Source organism: Camelus dromedarius, chromosome 3, assembly GCF_036321535.1.
Source record: "Camelus dromedarius isolate mCamDro1 chromosome 3, mCamDro1.pat, whole genome shotgun sequence".
In the NCBI taxonomy this organism is placed as follows: domain Eukaryota; kingdom Metazoa; phylum Chordata; class Mammalia; order Artiodactyla; family Camelidae; genus Camelus; species Camelus dromedarius.
In genome coordinates, this window is record NC_087438.1 from 31477620 (window position 1) to 31501150 (window position 23531).

A 23531-nucleotide genomic window follows, 5' to 3' on the forward strand; every position below is an offset into this window, starting at 1 on the left:
TAAGTGGAAAGACCACAATGTCGGCCATATGGCAGTTTTTCTTCGCAGAAGAGAAGAGACTTTCAAATCAAACTGTTAACTCTGATGTCACAGTCATTAGTTAAGAGATATGGACCAGAGACTCCTATATCTCTTCCAAGTGTTCCTCCCTCCTTCCTATGCCCCATAAGAGTGATGGGTCCATTTAAAGTTGAAAAAAAAAGGGGGGGGTCAACTTTAAGTATATTACATTATGAGCAGAAATTTCTATTCCATAGCAGAAGGGAAAATGCTTCTTTAAAATCAATTTCTAAGCCTACATTTAGGGTCATACTTCCCTCTGGAATGAGCTGGATTGATTTCAGACCATCAGGAATGGGTTTCCTGAGGTGAAAGAACAGAAGTGGTTCCACATAATTTCCTTCTCTAAAACAGGCCATCCTTTCCTTGAATTAGCTATCTCCATCCCAACTTTTTCTTGGCTCAGCACACTACTGAACAGTTTTTACAGCTCAGCTCGGAAATTACTTCATTCATCCATCCAAGAAATTTGTATTACAGTCTACTGCCTGCCAGATCCCACTCTAGGTGTTGCAGGTATAAGACAAGTTCCTTATTCTCATGGAACTAACATGCTAGTGAAGGACATGGAAAACCTTAAATGAGTAAGATGACTCGAATAATGACGGCTGCTGTAGAAAAATAACACAAGGTAAAGTGATACAGTGCTAGTGCATGTCCAGAACATCATAATCACAGGATTGGGGGTGATTCAGGATTTATTTAATACCTATATTAATCATTTTTAATTTGTTTTAATGATTAGATTTTTCTTCAAAGATTTTCTTTTCCTCAGTTCAAAACATGTAGAGTTTCTGAAGCTTTGATCTAGACCCAAGGTTCTCATTGACGTGTTCACCTCATCTTGTCTCCCCAAAGATGTTGTAGCAAATTCTTGTCCAAATCCCTGCAATGATGATGATGCCATTAGAGTTACTAATGGGGGTCTTTTGAGAGAAGGCAAATCTACTCCTTCAGAGTCACTGGCAGAGGCAAACGCTTCCGCCTGAAGGTCATCTCTTTCACCAAATAATCACTTCTCTCCTGTGGGATCCACCTCTTCCCTCTCCCTGGCTCCTCTCAGGCCCTCAGGCATTTAGTTCCGGCACAAGTGGGCCAATGAACACAGCAAATGCAGAGAACCAAACATTAAATCCAAGATAATCTTTCTAAAATGTTATCCTCTGGGCTGGAAATGAAATTTCATATCCCCCGGGGGCCATTTTTTTCTCTCATTTTCACCCTTCGTATATCATTATAGACTTCTTACTCAGAAACCACTGGGAATTAGGTTTATTCTTTGGTATTCCCAAAGTCCTACAGACTTAGACACTTTAAAAACACTAAATTCCATTAGGCAGAGTATTACGCTGAAACATTTTTACTGAATTTTTTCAGTTTTCGGTTATTAAAGGTATCAATATTTTGGCTTTTTCTTCGTTTCAGTGGTCCCCAAGAAAAATCTCAAGAGGGCAGTCTGAAAATATAGCCAAGACCAATTATTGCCTGTTTCTCTTCTTTTCACAGTTTTAGTGACAAAAGGGCTTGGCTTTGAAGATGTTCAAATTAATGATGGCAGGGATGTTGATTCCCCCCCCCCACCAAAACAGTACATACTCTCCAGCAAAACTGCAAGGTGTAAGACTACATTCACACAAAAACATGGTAATCCTGACCAATAAGTCATTCAGAAGAGCTCGGTAAACCAGAAATGACCTAGTATTTGTTCAACCGCATTCAGTAATTCTCTCATACATGAGATATCAGACACCAACTATTCCCAATCGTCTCTGATAAACTCCCTGTATGGTTTAGGAGAAAATCACAGGAGGCGAACTTAAATTTTTAACCAACTACATAGTTAAGGGCTTTTTATCAACCAAGGTTTTGGACAACAGCAAACTTCTACTGGATAAAGTTCATATTTAAGGGGAAGAGGTTATGATTCAGTTTTTAAATTTCCTTTCTTGATCTCTCCAACAAGAATATATGTGGCAATAAAAGCTCAAGATGCAAAATGATACTTTCAGAATGTATTTGCTCTAGTATTATCATTTTCCCTAATTTAGCTTGCCTGAAATTTTCCATGTAAGATTATCTGCCTGGAGCACAAGCATTTTGAAATCCTGTAATATGTTATTCTTTATTGTAACATTCTCTTGTTCTTCCGCAGCTGATCTGTGATCACACGTGATCACAGTCACGTCCAGTAAGAAAATTAATCTCCATCTACAATACAACATCTTGGTAGAGCTGTGTCCACATACTGCAAGGATGTGGACAGACACCTGTGTGTTTAATTTAACCCAAAATAAAGGAAATCAGAAAACTGAACTCTAGAATGACCAAACAGCTTAGTTCAAATCCCTTCTTTACTCGGAACTATGTAGTTGTAGCCAGAATGCCCTGATTCTAAAGGCACTGAAGCCAAAAAACAAGCTAGACCAGGTCCAAGAGTCTCACAAACTGGGAATCAACTCTTATCTAGATCACTTCCTTTCTAGTCAGATACAAAAAGGAGAAGACGTGTAGAACACAAGATATGGAAGTACTATTTTGGTTCCTCTTTCACTGGCAAATTTATAATGATAATAATGATACCCTAATCCACTTATATTATTTAAAATGATAACCTGTTAGAAATGATGAGTCCAAACATTGATACTGTATCCTCTCCCTTCTCCAACTCGTAACAATACATGAGCAAACATGCATATTACACATACAAAAATGTTTCAGTACCAATATTTCCAGTCTCTTGTTGAGGCAGGAAATATTTGTGGTTGTTTTACAATTACAAATATCTTATAAACTCCAAGAAAATAAGAACTTTTTGTGGTGCTCATTTTAAGTCCTTACAAGAGGATAAATAAGTATGAACTAAATTAATAAGTGAACCGCTGCATTGTGCAATGAATTAAATTAAGATTTCAAATGCTCTTTCTTTAAGGAGTCTAATCTGTATTGGACTGTAATTAAGGTTCTCATTCATGTCCAGTGTGATGGTGTTAGTGTGAGTGGCTATTAATTGACTTGCTGGCATCAAAAATATTTGGACACATCTTTGGAACCTTCTTTCTTTGGAGCACACATGCATATCCCAGCAAAGGGAACCACTCACTGCATGTCATTAAAACATCAACTTGTTGTTAATGTATTTCTCTTGTGACATATAGTATGAGGTACAGAGAAACTTTGTAAATACGCCTGGCACTTTAAATTTCTAAGGATATTCAAACATTTCAATAAACTTACTATACCCTGCACAATAGGTGATGAAATGCAATTTAAAGTGACTAAACTTTTCCCACTTCATTATCTTTTTGCTGAACTATTCTGACCGGTAATTTCACTCTTCTGTTCTAAGTAAATGCAGCCATGGAGAAGTGTCTCCATGGGTAATAGATAGGTCAAAACAATCACGCATAAGTGGAGCATGCTTAGAATTAGCAAGTGCAGATTATTCAGCAACAGGCTAGGAGAAGGGAATTGTGTGTGTAATGTGTTTCATAATTCAATCTAAGAGGAACAATCCTTGTTTTCTGAAATGCTATGAAGTAATAACATTGCTAACCACCTGCAGGTAGTGTACCTTCTGCTGTATGAAGAGCAGTGGCCTAAAGTGACAGTCTATCACTGTCACTGCCGATCTCTGTGGCCTAGGCATCTCTCAGGCTCCTCATTTGCCCAAGGGAATGAGATAATGGATTAGAGCCTACCTAATTCCAAATTTTACGGAAATGTTTCTGAATAATTTAGCTTTAAAAAAAATATGTCTGTTCTTCCATTTCCCTCCTAATGCATTTGGGAAATTGACATTGAAAGTGATAAAGACTATATATTTTTGTAGTTACCTTAATCTAATGTGGAGTTATATATTTCAAATTACTTAGCACAATGCCTGACACATTGAACACAAGTTATCTGGAGAATCTGGATTTTATGAAATCCTAAGTGTCAGTTCTTGGGTGTGTGTGTGTGAATATGCATATACACACATGCGTGTACAATGAGGGAATTAGAATGTTCAGAGTTAAGGTTACTTTTAACTTGTAAAAGCTTTCAAGATTATTTATTTCACTTCCACATTCCTGTGTCCAACCATAGCCACAAACCGATTTAGAGTGAATTTCACTGGTATTGCATTAAGACTAACACTGACTCCAAAGAATATACAAATAGATCTTTCAGTTCTCCAGTGCTGATTCACTCAACATGAGCACTGATTCAAAAATACCTCAGTAACATCTTGCATGGGTATCTGCTGCTCTATATGACATCAGTCCAGTTGCTTTTGTTACCAACTAATATCATGGCACAGATTATGTCCCAACTGTTGTTCTAAGCATTCTGTACGTGTTAAATCATCCACTAATCTAAACAAGCCTAATGAGGTAGAAATTACTATTATCATCCTGATGCTACAGATTTGGAAACAGGGGCTTGGAGAAGATCAGAGACTTTCTCAAAACCCAACAGCATCTCAAGATCTGACTCTGAACACCCACACCCTTAAACAGTATCCTTCTGTCACATTTCAAAGGGCTTCACAACCAGCCCCTGACACTTTCTACTTTTTCACTACCCATGAAAAAGGGTTGTAGTTAATTTTCACGCACTAGAACATGAATCTTCACCAGTATCACCTGCCTCCATTTTTTTAATGCTAAGGTCTTGTACTGGAAAATATCCTCAGTGATAATACTTCTGTGGACTCTAGAATAAGCTAGAAGACACTTTGGATACTCAAAAAGCTATTAAAAACAAGCAAGCTGGCAAAAAGGAGATGCTCCCACGAGTGCCATTCCAACAGAATCACAGACCTGGAAGGCTGCACACAGTGTCCATTTTAATAACTCATTTTACAGATGATGATCCCAAGCCTTAAAACATTAAACAAGTTGCCAGAGGACATGCAGTTGGATTGGGTCTTGTTGACAGAGATGGCACTGGTCCCTGGCGCTGTGGATGCTGAGCGCTCTGCCACATCATGTGGCTTCCTGATCCTCTTATAGTTTTGTTTCTAAAGATAGAATTTGATAATTTAATTTGCAATATTATGAGAGCGGAACAATCAAGCAATGAAATATGCTTGAGCTACTGAGACATAACCTTATAAACTGCATATGGTGCACAGGTCAGCAGGGGTTGCCACTGTACAGCGGTACAGTTTTAGCAATGTGGAACTTCAGACTTGAGGGGAGGGTCTAAATTTAAGAGTAAGTAAAACTTGGACACAGAATTAAAAGCCTCTGATATTGGCACACGTGGAAGGCCACATGGAAAAGGAGCAAGCTAGAGACAGAGTTGAAATGAGGACACAGTGAGAACCTAGCCATCTGTCTACCAGCAATTACATGCATAAACTAACCACAGGACACCACTGCCTCCAAATGAACTTGTTTAAAGAGTGGCTGTCCAAGATCATAAATACTGTGTTGGGAGCATTTATCAAATAAGATCTTAACAATGTTTTAAACTGAAATTCTACATTATGATAAAGAGCCTGGAATGCTTCATTTGCATACCTCCTAACTCTTTTATAGGATAAAAATACGGCTTTGAGAATGTCATAGAATTTTTAATTGCTTCCAAATGTATACCTAATGCCTCAGAAGGTACCACTTATTATTCCCACAGAAAGATGGTCTTCCTTCACCTCACCCCACTCTGGGCTGATAGTATAGAATAGAAAAAGTGGGAGGAAAAAAAGATAATATTAAAAATAAAATTTGAACCCAAGCTCTTTCCATAACTTGCTGTCCTTTTACACTGTGTTGAAGTGTGCCTACTCAAAGACTTTTCCCCCACTTTCTTTCCCAGACTCCACAAATACAATGAAGTACAATAATGATCCTTAAAGAAGGTGTCACAACAGAATAATAGCTTGCACAACTTTAATCCAAAGAACTGGGAGTACTTTACTAATGTTAGCTCACTCATCATACCCGCCTGTGACGGGGATGAACAGATCTGCCGAAGTGGGGCAAGAAGACCTTAGTCAGCGATGTGGTACTGCGGCTCTCAAAGCCAAATGTGAGGCTGGAGAGCAAAAAAACCAAAAAAAAACCCAAAAACAAAAACAGAACAAAACAACCAATAACACCCCCCCCCAAAAAAGCCAACATCAACAAAATAAAAACAAAAAACTCAGAAAACAAAAGCTCAGAAGGAATCTTGCTGCTCTATTCAGCATCAAATGAAGTATTACCAAAATACTGAGTCTAATGATGTGGTTCACATTTATGATTTTTGTTAAGAAACCAGAGGAAAAACAAAGAAGGGCAGATACTACAATTAAATGTTTGAAAAATTGAAAAGAAATATAAATAGAGATCATTTATTAAAAGCTTGATAACTGACTTCATGATGTAAAATATTATTTAATTAAAGATGATTTCAAATTTAGATTCAATGCCACAAATATTTATTCCATTAAAAAGATCTATCAGGGAATGTGCTAAAGATGAAGATGCAAATAAAAACATAAAATGATCAGCATAGTAGGAATCTTTTAGTTCCATAGTTTCTGTGTACTTTTTATATAAATGTTGCAAATAAATCAGAAAATAATTAGAGATGGAGAGAAAATAAGGAAAATAGTGTAAATAACACATGAAGGGAAAAAGTCTTAAAAGTATAACCTTAACTTAGTTTAAGTAGGCCTTCCCTGAAATATAGATTCTTCTTTTTGTAACGTTTAAAACATATCATCATTGTATCCATCAGAATGCTTGGAGATGCTTCATTTAACACATTGTTAATGTTCTTTGGTTAACTCACTCTTAACAATATTTCATTTCTAAATTTCTATTTAGCCATTATTTCAACTGTCATATCCTAGACCTAGTTATCAGTAGCTTAGCCAACTTCAAAGCTGCCATTCAGATCACCACTTCTTGGATTTCCAACTCAATTGATTCTACTGCTCTAACTCAAGTAATTCTTTTTCTATCCCACAAGTCCATCCAGTTCATTAGCACCAGTTCTTATTCCCCCCTCTGGTTACCACCTTCCCAACGTAACTAAGTTAGGGTGCCCGGCCTATCACTAAGATGACTTATAAGTACATCATGTTCTATGTATGTCGCTAGTTCTTTTTCTGGATACAAAATAGAGCTCGGCTTCTATAACCCTTTCCATCTCTCCCTTTGCTCTGTCAGGTGATATTTTTTGTTCCTGGAATCTACCACCTCTGTTTCCACTTCAGGAACTTTGCTGTTGCTATTCTCCATGCCTTTCCTGAAGAAATTAAATGGCTAGTTACCTCTTTTTATTAAGGTCTCTTCTCTACTCAACTCTTCTTTCATTAACTAGTTTTATTATTTGTTTCATGGTATCTATTACTTGAAATTATTTCATGTATTCATTAATTTTTTGCATGTTGGATATCTCCCCAAGTATATAATATCCATGAGTTCTAAGATTTTATCTTATTTGCTACTCTATGACTAATACCTGGAATTCTGCCTGGAACACTGAAGATTTTCAATATCTATATGTGAAGGAAAAAAGGATTGAAGGATTGAAGAAAGGAAGAAAGGAAGGAAATTGATATCATTTGCTACATTTATGAGATAAATTAACTCTTAGGGATATTTGAGGATTAGCATGAAATAAAGATTTTTTGAAAGATTGGAAAATATCTAAGAATAAAAAAATAGGGAAAGATAACACTCCTTTATACTATGCTAGATAAAATAACCTTGTAAATTCCTTTCAGCCCCTTTTTACAGCAATCTAGATCTGTTTTATCCAATATGGTAGGTACTAGCCACATGTGGTTATTTATATTTAATCTAAATTAATTACAATAGAATGAAATTAATAATTTAATTCCCCAGTCACACTAGCATCAAATGCTCAATAGCTGCATATTGCTCCTGGCTAGTTCTTGAACAGTATTAAGTAGATACTATTTCCATCACCACGGAAAGTTCTACTGGATAGCCTTGCTCCAGATTACACTGTTAAATTCTAGAACTATATTATCCTTAATAGAGTGAGATCTATTTAAAATTACATAGAAAGTAATTTAAATATTAACACTGAACTTCTCAGAAACAGGTAATGTCTTGTGTTTCATTTAGTTTAGCTTATAATTTATCATTATTATTTGTATTGATTTCCAATCTTGAGATAAAGAGAATGAATTGAATCCAGTATAATACAAAAGTGAATGGGATGCTTGACTGCTTTTCTTTTTTGAGGCTGGAGAAAAAGCAGAAGAAGAGATAGAGATAAAGAATAGAGACAAGGGAACATATATCCATCCACCATCCATTCATCCATTCACTCACTGTACAAGTTCTCACTGACTTTGTGTGACAGTTCAAGCATTGTTCCTTGGTGTTGCAGGTTTAAACTGGAAAAAAAATCACAGTATCTAAACTTAGAAAATTCATAATCTAATATGGAAGATTGATGTATAAAATAATAATGAAAACAGTTCAATATTAGGTTAAGGTTAAAGTACTATGAAAACAGAAAGAAAAAAATTGCCTGCCTGGGGGAGATTAAAAAATAATACTTGAGTGGTGTCATAAAAACATGAGAAGCAATGTGTCAGCCTAAAGAGTGAAGGGGGTTGTTTTCATTTTAGTTTTAGTTTTTTTAAACCAAAGGGATCATTCTTTGCAAAGGCAACATTTGCTTGCTTATATAAGAACTAGTAGTTTTAGGGGGTTGGGGTAAGGGTGTCAGAAGGGAAAGATATGCACTGAGATTAGGAAAATAGGTTTGGCCAGACTGTAGAGGGTTTTGGAGATGTTCTTAAAGAATTTGGGTATTATTCTTCTTTGTAGAAAAGGCAAGGGACACAATCAGATAAACTTTCCTGAATGAGGAATAGCTACAGAGTGGATGAGAGCACAGAGAGCAGGGGGCTGGAGCCTCCCCTTCTGGGAGTGCTGGGACACAGGCATGAATGGAAAGGTTGGGCTTCAAAATAAAAGGCCCACTGGTTACTCTCAAATCACCAATGCAGATCTCCTCCAAGGAGAACCCTTAAAGAAAACATCAATCCAGGAAATAGCTTTCACTTAGACTATCCTTATTGGGTGATGTATTTACCCTGTATTTGCTCCAGTTAGCTTGATAGAAAGCCCTACTTCTTTCTACCCTCTGAGCTATGCAAAATGAGGGAAAAAATCTTCCATCTATTCTTTATTACCAGAAATTCCCTTAATGGCATATACAGAGTTTATTGTTACAAAAGTTGAATAACACAAGTAAAATGTGAGTACTAAAGAGTATTGGTAATCAAATTTTCACAATTTATGTTTTCAAAAGAAGGAGAAAGAACATTTAAAAATATTCAAAACAATTTTATATTCTAAGGTGAGTCATAACCTGCCAGATTTGTTTTGGCTTGCCATAGAACTTCATACTTTTCACTAAAATAATTTTAGAAATGTACAATGGACTAGAGGTAGAGTAAACTGTAAGCTACAGATTGGCAGATGCTCCATTCCTCTTACAAATAATGAATAGTCACCATGATGGAATTGTCTGTGGTTTTTCAAACCTGTGGCTTGGTTTAAAATTTAAAAATACCAGATGATTGTAATCTGACCAGATGCATTTTTGGGCATAAAACTCTTAAATAGGCACTTTAACTATATAAAGTATCTGGCAGTCTCCTTGAGGTTGTCAAAATGTTAGACATGATTAAGCAGCATTTAATACCAAATGATTTATAATGACAACAACTGTGGGAAGTATTTTCTTTCTGCTAAGCTTATTTCACATCATTATACTATAAGAAGAATTTATGGGACAAACATTTGGAAAGAAGCAAAGTCAAGAGACTGAATCAATTAGAACACTTTGGTGTGGAAAGACAACCTCTAAGAGATCAATGGATAGAAATAGTAACAATGAAACATTATATTAGAAAAAAATAAAAGCTTGTCTTTAAAATCATGAACTACTGAATACAAAGATAGACTGAAATTTTAATGAAGTATATGAATAGCAGTTTAACTTAGTGGATAATATGTTAATGGCATGATTAAAAGGAGAGTCAGGTAGAACATATTGATTACAAAATGGTTTAACAAATGCATGTATAAAAGGGCCATGGATGGCTCTGAAAGGAAGCTAAGGTGTACTAATGCTTAAAGCTGACATCCTAGAGGATCATCATACCCTCTCTTAGGAAGCAGTGAAGACCAGTGGAGAAAACACAGGCTTTGGGGTCAGATTCATAGCTGAGTTTGAAACCTGGCTTTGTTCTTTTCAGGTACATGGACTTTGCCAGATTGTTAAACTTCTCTGAGGCTCATCTCTCTCATACGTAAAAAGAGAATTATAAAAATTTTCCTCATAGAAGGAATCAAGGAGATTAGGAACTTCTTTTTCTGCAAGGAAGACCCTTACTTCTTTAGTACCCAAAACTCACTGCCTCACCATTTACCTGGGCTCAGCCATGAGGACCAATCTCGTTAGTTTTCTTAGTCCCACTGTCCATCACTCTCAGTAGGAAGCCTGGGACTCTTAGGTAATCTCACATGCCCGAATGCTAATCTCCACCTGGCAAGGAAGGGCAAGGAGGTGTTTCTTATCCTTCTTCTCTGCTTCAGTTTTCCTTGAAGCATTTATCACCATCTGATACTGTGGCCTAATATTTCAGTAATTTCCAGATTTCTTTATTAAATTTCTTCTTTCTAAAATATAACGTAAAAAAGCTCCATGGCTGTGGATAATTTTGTCTATTTTGCTCAATGCTGTATAACTAGTACCTATAAACCTACCTAATACACAGCAGGCACTTAGATAATGTTCATTTTCTTTTATTCTGTCTCCTAGAACATTACTTGGAACTCTGTTGGTGAGAACACTGAATACAATGATGCATGAGTTAATATAACACACTCTCTCTCCCACCTGCACATAAAAAAGGGGGGGGAGACCTCTCTAGACACATGTGTGTGTGTGTGTGTGTGTGTGTGTGTGTGTGTGTGTGTGTATATATACAGAGAGAGAGAGAGAGCCCAGTATTATTGCAGAAATAAATCAAGTTAGGAAGTTATGCACAAAACACAGAACTCTGAATGCGAGCTTTCTTCGAATGTCTCCTTATCTCACTATTTTGCTTGCCATTTAGTTGGAGTGTATTCTGTGCACTGAATACATTTACTTAATCCAGACACTTTAGAAGAATGGAAAGAGCATTCCTCAGTTGATCCCTGGCTCTTCTGCTTAAGAGTACTATGAACTTGCCATGCTCAGCTTATGGAAATGTAAAATTAGTATGCTACAAAAGTTTACTCTATCAACTTCAAAATTTTCATATTAGACACTTAAAGAGGTATACATAAAAAGGTAAACCCTAACATGCTAAATAAGTACAACTTATTATTATTATCGGGTTCTAATAGCCTTTGTTTGGCTTCTTTGGTTTTTAAATTGAACAAATATCCACTGCACGTGTAAAAGAATTGAAAGTATGCTGACCTATTTTCTTCCATAAAATTCTCATCAAAGGACAGGTCCACTAATAGCCTGTTGAGGTCAGCATAGTGAAATTATGAGTGACACTAAAAGCAGTGAATCCAAACAAAGTATTATTTTGTAGAATTTCTTACTGAAATGAGTTGGGTTGAATAAGTAGATATTTGACTCAGGAATAAACTACAGAAGAAATATTTGTTCAATGGTTAAAATGGGAGGTAACTTCACTGGTAATTTTATAAGGTTAAATTTAGAACTGATCACGTATGTTTTAAAAGAAATTTAGAAGAATGGAGAAGAATATGTATTTTATATAAAATTGCATTTTGATTTTTATAACTATGTTTAGTAATTGAAGACCATCTCATTCCTCTTTAAAAACAAAGCTCATTTAATCCCATTATCTTTCTTATACATCACTTGCTATCAATACAATTATTGTATTGCTGTCAAACACAATTCTGGATGATACTGTAATGGTGAATACAAGACAGTAAACATTTGTCAAAAACTGTAAAACTTTACAGCACAAAAATGTAAGTGTAAATCTGATGGTATGGAAATTAAAAAAGAAATAATTTAGGTAGTCATGAGTTCTCTGGATGGAATTCAGAATGTAACAAAAGAATGTAAGTGTATTGCAGTTGTATGAAACCACCTCAGTGAAGGAGGGGGAGGAATAAGATGCTGACCTAAGCATCTTTGCAAATGAATGAAGAGGCAAAAGGAACTGTACGTAAGACTGTACTCTAGTTGATAAAGTTATTTCCCATGGATGTACTGGTTAACAATTTTAAAACCACTGTCAATCTATACTAGAACTGAATAATTAAGTAAGTAAATGGATGATGGATTGTGGGAACCAAATTTCTTCCTGTTGAGGGGTGTACTACAGATAAACAAGGGAAAGAGGCTAGAATAATTTCTGTGGTAATGGATTAGAGTTGGAAATATCAGTATGTATTCATATTTAGCTTAATATGGATACACTATGGCTACACATAGAAATATTTACAGACATGTGTATATATACAACGTAGTATGTACATATGTTTCACTTTGCCTTGTCAGCTGAGAGGACCTGGAATTAATGGTAATAGAAATGAGTCACCTAGTGTCCAGATCATGGTTTCTAAAACCAATCTCCAATCAAAGGAATCAGGGATCCTTGGAAAAATGGCTGATTCTAGGACTGAGTAAGGAAACGTGTAAGATGAGCTTAGAGCATCATGTAGTACTAGAAAACAAGAAAAAATCTCAAAACAAAACAAAACACAAACCCATAAACATTTTTCCCCAAACCACTTCCCCCCAAAGCTGGATTATACTTGTATTGCTTACTATCAGCTTTTATTTATTTCCATCAGCTTTCAGTTTCTCTTTTTCCTTGTCAGAATTTTTAACAAAGCAAATTGCCGCTTGTGACGGTTAATATTATGTGTCAACTTGACTGGCTATGAGGTGCTCAAATTAAGCATCATTTGGGGGTATGTCCGTGAGGGTGTTCCTGGGTGAGATTAGCATTTGAACCAGTGGACTCAGTCAAGTGAACTGTCCTTTCTAGGGTGTGCATCTTCAACCCACTGGGGGCCTAAACAGGAAAAAAAAAGAAGGCGGCAGAAGGCATTCATTCCTTTTCTCCTGTCTCACTGCTTGAGCTAACTTCTCATCTTACTTTCTGCTCTCAGACATGATTTACACCATTGGTTCTCAGGCTTTTGGAACCAGACAAATTAAACTACCAGCATTCCTGTTCTTCAGTTTCAGAGGGCAGATCATAACACTTGTCAGCCTCCATAGTCACATGAGTCAGTTTCTCATGATAAATCTCCTTCTGTGTATATATATCCCGCTGGTTCTGTTTCTCTAGAGATCTCCAACTAATACACCACTCAACCAGAAGCTACATTTCCCAGCCTTCATTATACCTAGAGGTACTCTTGTGACTAAATTCTGGCCAATCAGATGTGATAGGGCAGTGATGTTGGCCATTCTGGGCACACATCTAAAGAGAAACTGCTCACTCTTCACTTCCTCTGTCCCCTCCTCCCTCTCCTGTGGCCCAATTTGTGGAAGGGAACCAATGCCTTTTGTGAAAATGAGGAAACACTCTATAGGATGTCAGACCAACAAAATAAATGAAATCTGGGTGCATGAAAACTGTCCTGAGGGGAGCCATCTGACCCTCCTGGGACATTTGTTGAGAGGAAAACATACTGTCCATCTGTTTAAGCCACTGTTATTTGGTTTCAGTTCAAGAAGGTGAAGGACTACTCTAACTAATAGGGTAATAAGTGCATGTGCCCTGAACGGGCGACCCTGAAATGTGAAAACATACCGTATAGACTTTTTATCAGAATTCAAATAAAAGCCCATATTCAAAACCAACAAACAACATCCTGACATCTCCAAATTTCTGATAAAGATACATATCGCAGGTAAATTAGACTTCAGCTCAGCTGAAGTTTCTTTTTCACTCACCTCCAAAGTAAGAGCCATCTGTCAGCTTCATTTCTTTACTGGATTTTGTGATGACACCAGCAACACCATGTTGAATGAAATACATTTTTTTACCCACCGCTCCTTCTCGTATGATATAATCTCCAGGTTGAAACACCTCAAATCTCAACTTGCTCAGCATGGCAGTCACAAAATTAGGATCCGCATTAGCAAAAAGAGGCATTGTAGCCACTAGTTTCCGACAGTTGAAGTTGACTATCTCCTAAAGATGGCAAGAATAAACAAATATTAAAAGAGATATTAATCATTTCAGGAAGAAAATCATATGTTAAAATTAAAATTCTCTATATAGTATACATTGCAATTTAAATTAAGAATTAAAAATACATAAGCTCTAATAATCTTCATATCTTTTCGAAACCAGGGATTATGCTTTATTTTTGTTGACATATTCCCATCACGGAGAGCAGTATAGGCACATATTAAACATTCAATAAATGTGAATTAAATATATACCAGTTTACCTTTTATAACTTTCCATTTCTTTATTATTCTTTATACAGAATTAGAACAAAATTGTGGAAGAGTTTTAGCCTCCCTTTTATCTGCTTTTATGAAGAAAGGAAGCCGTAACATTTCCTATTGGCCATGACATTACTGCTTCGATGGTCACAACTGAAAAATCTAACTTGCACCTACTAACTGGAGTTCTGAAACAAGAGCCCAGCTGCCAGCAAAATGCCAGCAGCATTTTGACGTTTTCTTCTTAACGTTGTTCCCATTAAAGCAAGGAGACGTAGTGTCACATTACACATTGCACAAAGGAGACTAGACATAATCTGTAATTATACATTCAGTCTGTATCTGGGCTAGATCAGAAAATCCCTCCTTAAAAAGCCTCCTGGGCTTTCATGGGAAGTCCTGGACTGGACAGAAGCCGTATTTTCCTTTTCCTGAATTGTTCATCTTATTTCTGGGAGCAGGACAACTCTAAATTAAGAGATTTATATGCTTGACTTCATTCTGTGGATTCTAGTCCAGATTAGACATAGGGTTGTCATTATGAACCAAAATAGGGGTGTGGGACCAGTCATTTTCAATCCTGCAAGTTAGATACGGAACAGAATAAACAACAGGAATCTAAATTTTACCACAATGCCATTTCTCAGAAATATCTTCTCCAGTGAGCCCCCAAAGAACAAGGTTGAACCTGAGTTTGTAACTTGTTTAAGAGACAAAGAAAATGAAGTCACTTCTGCTAAGGGGTGGGAAAAGGGCAAAAAGATTCGGAAGTATTGAAAGAGGTTTGAGGTCTGAATTCTTGCTTTGGGAATACAAAATTCCAGTTTCTAAGACTGGGGAAACAAACTTTGTTTGTTTTTACTTCATAAAATCACCCAATAATATCCCAGGATAGTTAACAAAATTTCAGCTGATGCAGAGGGCACAAAATTTTGCGTCCACCATGGAAAAGGTGTTTCATCTTCAACAATATGTTGTGATTTCAGCAGAGCAGAGAAATACCTCTAATAGCGGGTTTCATGGAGGATGGCAAAATATTTAAAAATCAGCAGTAATAACTAGAAAGTAAAGACAAGAGAAGGATATTACATGTGGTACTTGGTGCAGCACCATCCAGGCCCCACAGTACACAGCTGACTCCACGCGTGGCTGTAACTTACATGATCTGTGGTTAGTTTTAACTGGTGCTGAAGAGCCGTGGTAGGAGTAGACTGGGGCTACAATAAGTTCAGCACATAGTAAGTGCTCAATAAACATGCCTGCAGGTCTGAATGAACAGAAGGCAGAGAAAAGGAAGAATAGGGGGAAGAGGGAAGATGGAGTTTGGCAGTGGAAAAAAAGTGCTCACAAAGCCTAATTTTTATTCTTGTTGGGAAGTGACTACTGAAAACTCCTACAACGCTTTCTCAAGCAAATAGCTTGGGAAACAAGTCTTATGTCTATAAAATGTGTTTTTTTACTATTCAATATACTTCTATACAAACACCACAGGAAGATAAAAGGTGAACCATTCGAGGTACTCAAGGTAACTATGTGAGTTAAAAGAAGACAGAGATATGTCCATTAAAATGACCAAACTGGTTCTTAGAGAGTTAATAATTTCACATGTAAAATGACGTAGAAGGATACCGTGTAGGAAACTGAAAATAAGTCAGGTTGCAGAGAAAATAAACGTTGTCAAACAAAAATAATAAAGCAAAGAGAATCTTTTCATCTATGTTTTTTGTTTCAACTATACAAATTTTTTCTCTTCATTGTTTTCTCACCTTTTATTTTAGAAAATACTTGAAAGTCTATTTTATAAACAATTAAATGTGTCTTTTTTAATATAAACAACTCTTTTTCTATGATACATCACATATTCAGGTGCACCATTGGAACTGCCTTGATTATATCACTGCGAAGATGATTTCACATTATTGTTACTGCTTGAAGGAATCCATTCATTTTTCTCTGTCTCTGTAGAACTTTTATCTCTATGTGAATACTTTCTGATTTAAACTGTAAATTCTAAAAAATATTTGACAGAAATAAGATGTCTTGAGACAGAAACTCATTTGCATTTAAAAACCCTTCGTCTTCCAGTGAAATTTGTTTGCTTTGAGGGTGTGTAGTTTAATAGAAACAATCAAGTGAGTCTAAAAGTTAAGCGAAACTTTTAAAAGCTCTTCCTCATCAATCACATTTTTATAGCACAGTTTTGCAGAGGGAACATATTTAGTTATGTTATTAATATCTCTCTATTAGTAAAACAAGACTTTTAAAGCTCGTCCATCAATCACAGGTCCTTATAGCACATTGTATCACATAAAACACACAGTAAAGCTATGAATATCTCTAATCTCCATCCAGATTCTTTATGGCAGTTGTTATAATGAGGTTTTCTTTTCAGCAATATGTTTGACCTGAGTTAGGAATATTGTCTATGTGCATTAAATTGAGGAATGCTCGCTCTCTAAGGGAATCAGATATGTGGTCCTGACCTTAATAATAATGTCTCCAAACTACTAAGCTTACTTCATAACTTAAAAAAAATACAATTATTTCTTTCCTAGAGCATCTTATCCTACCAGAAAGTATGGTCATGCTAGAAAACAAACAAAGTAACAAGCAAAAACATCAACAAAAAAATGAAAAGAATATATTTCAAAGAGGCCAACTTGAAAGAGCTACCAAACAAGGGTGTAACGATTTGGGTAACAAAATAAATAGTGTAACACTGGCTTAATTAACGCCAAAATATAAAATAACTATGAGGCTGTACTCACATAAATAAATGACTGAGTAAATTATAAAAAGTGAGAGAAAACAGACAACTCTATTCAAATTCCAAGTAAATCAACTTTTTTCTATTAAAAACAGCATGATGCAAAAATCAAACAAGAACAATGAAGAGCCCTGCATTTGATCTTAACTTTGACATAATGTCAGTTTATTTAACATATGAAAGTCTTTCTTTTTCAGCAGTCCTTCCCATTATTTTGCTGAAGTGCAACAGAATTACTCATGTTCATTTTTCGGTCGCAGTGTAGAGTTTTTTTTTTTTTTTTTTTTAACCTGTAACATAGATATAGTAAAGCACACAAATCCTAAGTGTTCACAAATCTTATATGAGATTTTCAAACACGTGAACCTATGTAACCACCCAGGTCCACATATGGAACATTTCTCAGGAGGCTTCAATTTTTTCCTTTCCAGCCAACCCCAGAGGCTTTGGCTGTGCTGATCGCCATCACTACAAGCAGTCTTACTTGTCCTTGAAATTCCTATAAATGGCATTGTGCAACACAGAGTTTTTGGTGTCTTGTTTCTTTCGCTCATTACGTCAGCATGATTCATCCATGTTGCCGTGTGGTGGCAGTTCTTTCTTTTTATGTTTCTGGCTGTATTTCATTTTATGACTATGTCCCAATTTATTTCTTCATTCTACTCTTCATGACATTTGGGTTGTTTCTAGTTTTAGGCTAATAAAATAAACCTTTCATAACCATTCTTGAAGTGCCTTATACACTGATTTCTCTTGAATATTGCCTTATGTTGGAATTGCTGGGTAATAGGATAAGTGTATATTTAACTTTGGTAGACATTGTCAAAAGTTTTCTAAAATGATAGCATTATTTTCTCATATACCAGCAATATATAAAGTTCTAGTTGTCTTACACTGGTGGCAAAATTTGATGTTATCATTCTTTTTAATTTTAGCCATTAATAGGTATGTAGAGATATCTTATTTAAAATTCTTCTTCATTGTGGTTTTATTTTACATTCCCCAATGATTAACATTGTTATGTACATATTCATAGGCTTATTGGTCAGATGAAGATCCTGGTTGGTGAAAAGTCCAGTCAATAGTTTTCCCTATTTTTTCTATTGTAGGAGTTCTTTCTATAGTCTTGACAGGAGCTCTTTGCTGAGATATGCATTGCAAGTATCTTCTCGCCATGTGTGACTTGCCTTTTCACTGGCTCTCATTGGTATCTTTCATTGTTATTGTTTTGTTGGTAATTTGATTCCTAGTTTGTTTAACTTTACGACAATAAGAAAAAATGGGATTTGATATATTTAGATTGCTTCAAGAAGGATTCGTTTTAACCGTGAATCTGTGCTTTGGAATTGTGCATACATTGAGACCCTGGGAACTTTTAAGCAATATCTTGTTTGTTATTACAACGCACAGCAATGTTTTAAGGCTCCTCCTAGCACTACAATTCTTTATCAATACCTCAAGTATCACTATGGAAAGTTCCATTTTGTGAAACATTCAGCTCTCCATTCTCCATGATTTTATTCTACACAGTATAGTTCTAAAAAGTTTTAAGCACGGTAGCTATAAATATAATTACCATCATTACAATAATGAATCATAGAGTAATCTTAACAAAACAGAGCTGCTGTTCCATTGCTAAACCCCTACAGCCAACACACCCTGTATTTTTAGACTTTGCAGAGCACACAAGAGCTTCCTTCTAAGAACTTACATCAGACAGACATTCGGATGGCATCCAGATGTGCAGGCTTCTATGTATTAACTTGAGAAACAAGGAAATACATACAGTCAAATCTATATCGAATGACACTCTGTCACCTAGAATATCCTATAAAACAGTGCTGCTGACGTCCTATTTTTTTTTTCCAATTCAGAGGTAGTTAGAATCAAAACAGAGTAATCGGATGTGTTAGGGATTTCTGTAAGGCTGGTAATTTTAAGAAAGAACACAGTAAAAATAGGAGACAATATTTATGAAATTCTTGCTGGTTCTACGTATTGCTCTAAGTGATTTACAAGTATTTATTTTATCGTCACAAAATCCTATGCCTTAGGTATCATTACTATTCCAGCTTATAGAGGATATCGAGTAATACGCCAAGGCCCACTCACTCGCAGGGGGAGGAACTATGGTTTTTCGGGCAGCCCATCTCCCTAACTTAGGGTGTTGATGGATTCTAAGATGCTATCTTACCTTTACAAATACCTAGGATCACCATAAACCCTGGAGATTTTGATGTTAACTATTAATTTGTTCTTTCCAACTTTACACATTTTGAGAGCTTGACATGTAAGGCGGCAAACATGGCTGTTTTTATTTCCCCCACAGCAATTAATTTTAAAGATCTGAATCTGATGGTCTTTACATTGGCATCCATGCTCCAGGTTGCCAGTTTTTAAAACATGCTACCTCATACAATTAGGCTATCTGACTGGCACTGTAAATCAGTAAAATCTGAGATCTTTGAACTGCAAAGAAAGGGAGTGTAAAAGAAACGAGAAGGAGACCAGTATTTGCTGTGGTTGTTTGTGGGAGTGGGTATCTCTTGTGTTATAGGGGTCATTGTTGATGTGTGCCCTTTACTTCTTCCTTTTAAAGAAATGTTTCTGGCCATTTGTTTCTTCAGTGATATCTCCAGTTCTCCCTGAATAGCCCCCAAAGGAACATTGTAATTGAATTTGACAAGTTAAAAGTGGCATGTGGAAAGAAAGAGAAAGGGAATAAGATTTATTAAGTGCACATAATAAGCAGGTACTTCACATAGTATATCTCATTTATTCCTGGAGGAGAACAAGCAAAGAATAAACTTGAATTTGGTTCTATTTTCCCAAATATACAAGCGAATGAAGACAGTGGAGCTTAGAGGGGGGAAATACATCGCCCAAGCCTCAGAGCTAGAATACGTCTAAAGAAACTAACCATTATGTTTGACTTCCAAACCATTGCTCATTCAACTCCACCAAGGGGCCTCCCTATTACCTGGATCAAAATCACAAAAGCTTATTAGCAGTTAGAATTAACCTCACCCTTATATTCTGCAATTCCGCCTAAGCTTTGGGTTGAAAACAGTCACTTTTAGTATTTTATAACATTTTAAATCTAAAACTTTATCTATTTCAGGCAAATATCTATTGCTTTTTTACTTTGATGTACTTCTGAAATTATTTACATTTTTAACTAATTTGAATGCCACATTTTATGCAATATATATATTTTCAGGGCAGATTATTACACAGCAAGATATTTACTGTTGTGGAATTCTTCAAAAAACACAAGATTCTAGTTAAAAATACATAAAAAGGATCTTGCTTGTGTTTATTATATGTGAACCAATTGCTATGAAAATACAGCTGCTTTAACAATAATTACCCCAAAATTATTTTGAAAACTAAGAAATATAATGGTTCTTTTATGTACTAATCTAATTTTATCTTCAATTGTCAACATTCGTTTACATGTCTGGTAAATAAGAAGCACTTTCTTTTCATCAGAAATTAGTGTAAAAGGTAAATTGGAAGAAAACAAATGAGATTTTAAAGGATAACTAAATGACTTGGAGTATACTGATAAATAAGCCTCCAAGTCAACATGAACTCATTTCCTCAAAGAACCCCATGACATAGACACAAATGATGAAGGCTGTGATGGGGAACTGGTGGCTGAATACGTACAGCAGTTAATACAAATCAAGCATTGTAAAGCGGGGGCCTGAAGATACTTGACAAGGGTATTAGGCTTCAGGTAGCTGCCCCGAACCTGTTGGAAGTTATACACAAACAGGTGTACACTGTCCCTGTGTCTTATGTGAGACAGATGGCAGTGCTCACAAGATTTCCAAAGGGGCCATTGTCAGCAAGAGGGTAAGTGCCATTGGTCTAAATGTAGTATAATGACTGTGATGATGACGATCGTTAATACTTACTGAATATTTTGTCTTTTCTCATTTAATGATAACAACCACCCCATGAAATAGTTATATTATTAACCCAGCAGTATAGATGAGCCAAATGAGTTTAAAAGAGATTGTCATTTCACAAAAATCACATAGCACGTGGGAAGTGAGCCCAATATTTAACAGCATTTAAACAGTTTGTTCCTAGTGTGACAACATCTGACATGGTAGCCACTAGTGACATGGAGTTACTGACCACTAGACAAAAGGCAAGAGTGACTGAGAAAATAAATTTTTAATAGATTTAACTGTCACCATTTAAGCTTAAAGTTAAGAGCTGATAATTCAGCTATTAGAAAATGTTAAATTGTTTGGAAAAGCTTGGATAGGTGAATATGCATTTTCAACTGTAAATTTCATGAAATCTATAAACAGATCAAGGATTTTTATAAAAAAAATTAGCATCCCAATTGAGATGTTCTGTAATTATTAAAAATATACCAGATTCTGAAGACTTAATACAAAAAATAATGTAAACCATCTCATTAATGATGTTTTTATATTGATTACATGTTGAAATTATATGTTGAATACACTTAGTTAACAAATTTATTATACTTAATTTCACACATTTCTTTTTATTTTTAAATGTGACTACTAGAAAATTTAAAATAAATATGTGATTCACACTACATTTCTACTGGACAGAGAACACTGCCATAGAACAAACATGATTTAATACGTAAGAGGACTGGCAAACAGAATTCAGCTCTAGATTTTTTTTAAAATCTTCATGTTAAATATGTTATTTACTGAAGAACCCAGCAAGAAAAACATAAAGAATAATTTTTTGACATTTATTTAAACTTTGAAGAGAGAGGTGAAACAGAATAAGAAACTTCCATAGAAGAGTAAAATGTGGTTTACTTTGACTCTTGGAAAGAATAAATTTAGATCCCAAGACTTCCATGAAGAGTAAATCAATATCTGAAAATTGCTAACCAAAGTTTCTTAACAGACCTCACTGAAAAGCTCTAAGGAAGCCATCTGCAATCATACCTTCAAGACCACTACATGAAGTCTGTGGGCAATAAATAAAATAGCAACCATATCAGCGTCTAAGCAGTCCTTAGTGTCCTAGGAGAGGGCTCTTATGAAACGACTGCTGAAGGGTCCAACACAGGGCAGGGTGCATAGAAAATGCCCAGAGTGGGGTAAAGTCTGGGTTTGTTGGTAAGCTGTAGGACTGTTCTGGGGAAATAACAGAACATATTCAAGATGAGTCTGTGGGACCTTACCCTTATCATGGCTCTCAAGTAGACAGCACCGATAAGAAAAAAAAAAAAAGCTTCAGTGACCTACCAAAGACAGCAGTCTCCTCTCTGGATATATTTATGGCATTTTTTTCTAAAATACAGTTTACTAGGCTCCAGTCCAGATTCAGAGAATCTGAATCTAAATCTTCAGGGGATATGACTCAAAAGCTGTGCTTTTAATAACACACTCCGAGTCATAAGCAGTCAGATGTGGAAACCATGGTTCCTAAAATAAAGCAGTATCTGAAAGTTTATAGTTCAAGAAGCAAGATACATAATATAGGTACATATTTAGTATAAGATAACTGCAAAGAATAAAATAAACATGGCAGAATCTCCCCTGTGTGTGTGTGTGTGTGTGTGTGTGTGTGTGTGTGTGTATGTCTGTATATGGGTACAATCCCTAATTCCAAAACCGACTGGCTTGGTGACTGTAGTAAGTGACTCATACTCTTCAAATCTTAACCTTTTCACCTGTAAAACTGAGATAAAACTAGCAACTCTATCATAGATAATTGTGATGATTAAATTAAATAACCAAGTAAAGCACTTAACAAAGTTCACTAAATGTTACCTATTATTAACCATTATAACTAACAGTTGTATTATAAAAGAATACCTGTTAAAATCAAATGAATGATAAAGACCATATATTCTATAAAATGTCAAAGAAAGACTTCAAGGTAGTTTGTTAAGAAGATATTAGGTCATATTAAAAAAAAAAAGTTAAGTGGGGAACCGGTTATTAAATATCAAAATCATAATGGGTGCAGGGATTCAGAAGATAAAAATGACAAGACAGTCTTAGTGAAATTTCCTTTTGGCTAAAGTCAATGAATAAAATATAGGATTCTTATAATAAAGCTGTCCTAATGGTATAGTAAATTTAGAAGGTGAATTGTAAATTACATATTCCATTTTTTTAAAGGAAACACATGGGGGAAATTTAAAAAATTTCTCTCAGCATTTCCAGCTGGCTTATACTGATCTGCTAGTTTGTCTTCTAAATTGCAAGATGGTTGACTGCATGTGTAAGTAACTCAACCCATACAAATATCAATGTTTGAAAATGTTATAAAC

General features: G+C 35.6%; 1 protein-coding gene across 1 annotated transcript in view; it reads right to left on the reverse strand.

The window, feature by feature from the left end:
• The window catches only part of HCN1 (hyperpolarization activated cyclic nucleotide gated potassium channel 1), a 323656-nt gene that overhangs the window by 22130 nt on the left and 277995 nt on the right, over positions 1–23531 (reverse strand). Inside the window, exon 6 of the mRNA XM_010974280.3 lies at positions 13975–14215. Coding sequence (XP_010972582.3) covers positions 13975–14215 — 241 coding nt within the window. The remainder of the gene's footprint in view (positions 1–13974; positions 14216–23531) is intronic.